We start from the raw sequence: 3,161 nt of genomic DNA on the forward strand, positions 1-3,161 counted from the left end.
TGCGAAGAAAACAGGCAGATAAAAAACGAATAAGTCAATTAGGTGTAGGGAAGTCCTTGCTAGGTAAATTGATCTATTAGAGGCACCTGTCTAGATAACCTGTTGACGATTCTCATAAGAGAATCTGATGATCAGACTGCGGAATTCATAAGTAGTAAACGAACTTACTGAAAAACGCAAGCGCATTAATGAGTTTCCAGTAAGAAAGGCCATCTTCCAAAAGATACACAAATCGCCTTTTCCAAATAATTGTTTGTTTGACAAATGAGCTAATGGAACGAAATCAAAAGGGACAATCGACCGAGACATGAATGTCCACGTTCCGTAGGAATGCCTTTGTGAAATATCGCGTGAGTGCACGTTCAAATCTAGCTACTTTGCAATCTGAGTAGGGGTGCATACCGATTATCAGCCCTGCAACAGCAGTACTGAAAATGATAATTATAGTCATGATAACGTTTTACAACTTTGCTAACCAACAGACATTGTGTTGTGCAAACGCGTTTCAGTTGATTCCCTATTCATAAGTGTTCATAGTGATCACTCAACTGGATACACCAGGGCTGGATCAGCTGTCAAAGAATAGGGGACAGACCTAATGATTCTGTGGCGTACAATCAACTTTAAACGGGTAAGATTTGCACTGTCGCGGGTTCACCGATACTTCACATACGAAAAAAACGTTACAGCTGGTCAGCATTTGGCCGCTAGCCTATCGTGAGTTTCTCCCGGACAATATAGGTCAATAATTACGGATTGCAGCATATACGGTACAGGCATGTACCCAAAGGCGCTCACTTACCTGAACTATTGCCTCCAACGTATAAGAAGACTGCACCGACTCTTGGAAAAAGTGCTCTGCCAATGTTACACACGTTCCTCAACAGATATAACTTTCGCTCACATTGTGTGAAGCTATTCCGTCGTCACCGAACGACGAAAATTTGGTAGGGGGAACCATTGGACGTACCGGTGATGATTGAAACAAAGTACATGGAGCACGGAATCTTGATAGCTTATGAGATGTTGACTGAAAGCAGTTTCCATCTCTCAATACATCGAGCAAGTGGTTCAGTATACACGAAGCCTATCCATAAGCAAAGTCAAAACAAGCAACTCTGCTGAATACGTACAGTTTGGAACAAAAACAAAGCTGCAGACTTCTCACCGTCAAAACTGTTTTCTCTTGGCAACACTTCATCTTCAGATGGGAGTTACTTGTTCTCAAGGTTGCAGAAAAACTGACTGTTGTTCGGTATTCCGCACTTTGTCCACGCATGAGACCAAGAACTGAGCTTTTGTGTAAAGCTGACGACTGTCTTTTCCCAACATATGAACAGCAACAAATCCCTAGTTTAGGGAAGGCCGTTTCTCGTGGTGTACATTGTTGCACCATGTAGAAGACACCGTAAGGACAGGGAAGCACCCTCTCCTGAGAGGCATAAGATTTCTTACATGTGTTTCTCCACCTCATCCGTGTTTGGTGGACCTAATCACAACACAGGGAATAAAATAGCCCGACGGTTTTAATCAAATCTATTCCCCTGGTCCACGTTCTGACAGACAAGACATCTATAAAAGACGCTTTTGTCGCTTTGATCCCGTCGAGCAATTCCAACCCTCCATTTTAGACCTTATGATAATCGGTCACATATGCCTGATGAGGTTCAGTTCAGTTTTTCAGCTCACATATAATGCACCGGGAAGCAGTAATCCCAGCTACCACAGCTTCATTAGCTGAGAATAAGGGAGAGCCACCCATTGGAAGCAACAGCTCAGGCAGTCCGTTGACGTCGAGTGGTTGTTTGTCTGGTACGGCATGGACCGAGAGATGCGCAGTGAAGGCGATAGCTCTCAGGAAAGAATGCCGCTGGCTACGCGGCACAGCCATATCCGTAAAGGACACTAACCATTAATTTGTCTCCTCTCGTGGTCCTCTAACGGGGAGTTAACATTTACCAACGCGACTGAGCTAATCGGCAAGGTCTTTCATGCTTCATGGCCACGGTTACCCTCTCATATGGTTCACGAAGCCCTCTTCTGTTAATATTGCTTAATGTATGAACTATCATCAGCTTGATACTGTCCCGTCTTCTGACGCAAAACTCTCACATCAGCTACAATAAACGAAACTGCTTTTGGCTCTGATTAGTCATGGTAGACAGTCATCCAGTCAGTGGCGTCATGGTTACTACCTACGTGTAACATGGTTTGAGCTTATCCTGGTTCAAAACTCTTGGACAGTCTAGCCTGTCAAGATGTCCATCAAATTTAGGGATATCAGACAGATAAGGAAAATAAGTTGAGTTAACAGCCAACAGAGGCACACAAATTAAACGATCTGACACATCAGTCAAGTCTTCCGCTAATCCAACGGGCAGATCACGTATGAGTAACTATAAGTAGACGTTTCCTGTGCATAGAAAAGATCCGACGTGAGTTAACAGTCCTTTGGGAGATGGAATCAATGTTGTGGCTGGGCGATACTAGCTGCTTTTGACAACATATCTTTTCTTCGTCGGCAACACTGTAGGACTGGTTTTGTTCGTTAATCTAGACAGCTAGAAGTAGAATGGTTTCAGAGTGAGACCGCCGGGACTTGGGTTTCCATGGCTGACACATTCACGACAAAGAATAGCGAATACTGACAGTGTGCTAGACTGAAAAACCTACACGATAAGTCAGAAAATCCTTACCAGTTTGTTTATCGACCTACACGGTCAAGTGATACAAAGTAAAAGAGTATACCAGTAAACAAACAGGGTTGCATGAATATACAGTCCCTCGACGGTCGATCCAGCGTGTGTTATTCTTCGGGCAAGCTTGTTATTATTACTCCTTGCGCACAAAGAATGTAGTCAGCTTAAGCGATCATTCAAACAACTTCGAAGATGAGGCTAGCTCGCTGGTGTGGATGAAACTCCAAGAAATGTCCTTGTCACATACTGAGCAGATGCTCCTCGACAATGCTTTGGATGTCATGTTACTAGAACACATGTGAGGACTTGTTCAAACGGATCCCGTCTTCAAAGCACACCGCGATCAGACTTAGCGGCTGCGGAAAACGCCCGTAAAACAGGTAGTCGACCGCAACTTGAGGCGAATATCCACGCTGTCGATAATGGGCTAGACTAGTTGACGGTATATATATATATATATAT

The 3,161-nt window shown here is 43.8% G+C and overlaps 1 protein-coding gene across 1 annotated transcript in view; it reads right to left on the bottom strand.

The window, feature by feature from the left end:
• The window catches only part of T265_00794 (hypothetical protein), a gene marked incomplete at both ends in the record, with an annotated part of 54,161 nt that overhangs the window by 19,872 nt on the left and 31,128 nt on the right, over positions 1 to 3,161 (bottom strand). Inside the window, one exon of the mRNA XM_009164666.1 lies at positions 1,911 to 1,972. Within this exon, the coding sequence (XP_009162930.1) occupies positions 1,911 to 1,972 (62 nt within the window). The remainder of the gene's footprint in view (positions 1 to 1,910; positions 1,973 to 3,161) is intronic.

The sequence above is a fragment of the Opisthorchis viverrini genome (genome assembly GCF_000715545.1).
Source record: "Opisthorchis viverrini unplaced genomic scaffold opera_v5_8, whole genome shotgun sequence".
NCBI classification, from domain to species: Eukaryota; Metazoa; Platyhelminthes; class Trematoda; order Opisthorchiida; family Opisthorchiidae; genus Opisthorchis; species Opisthorchis viverrini.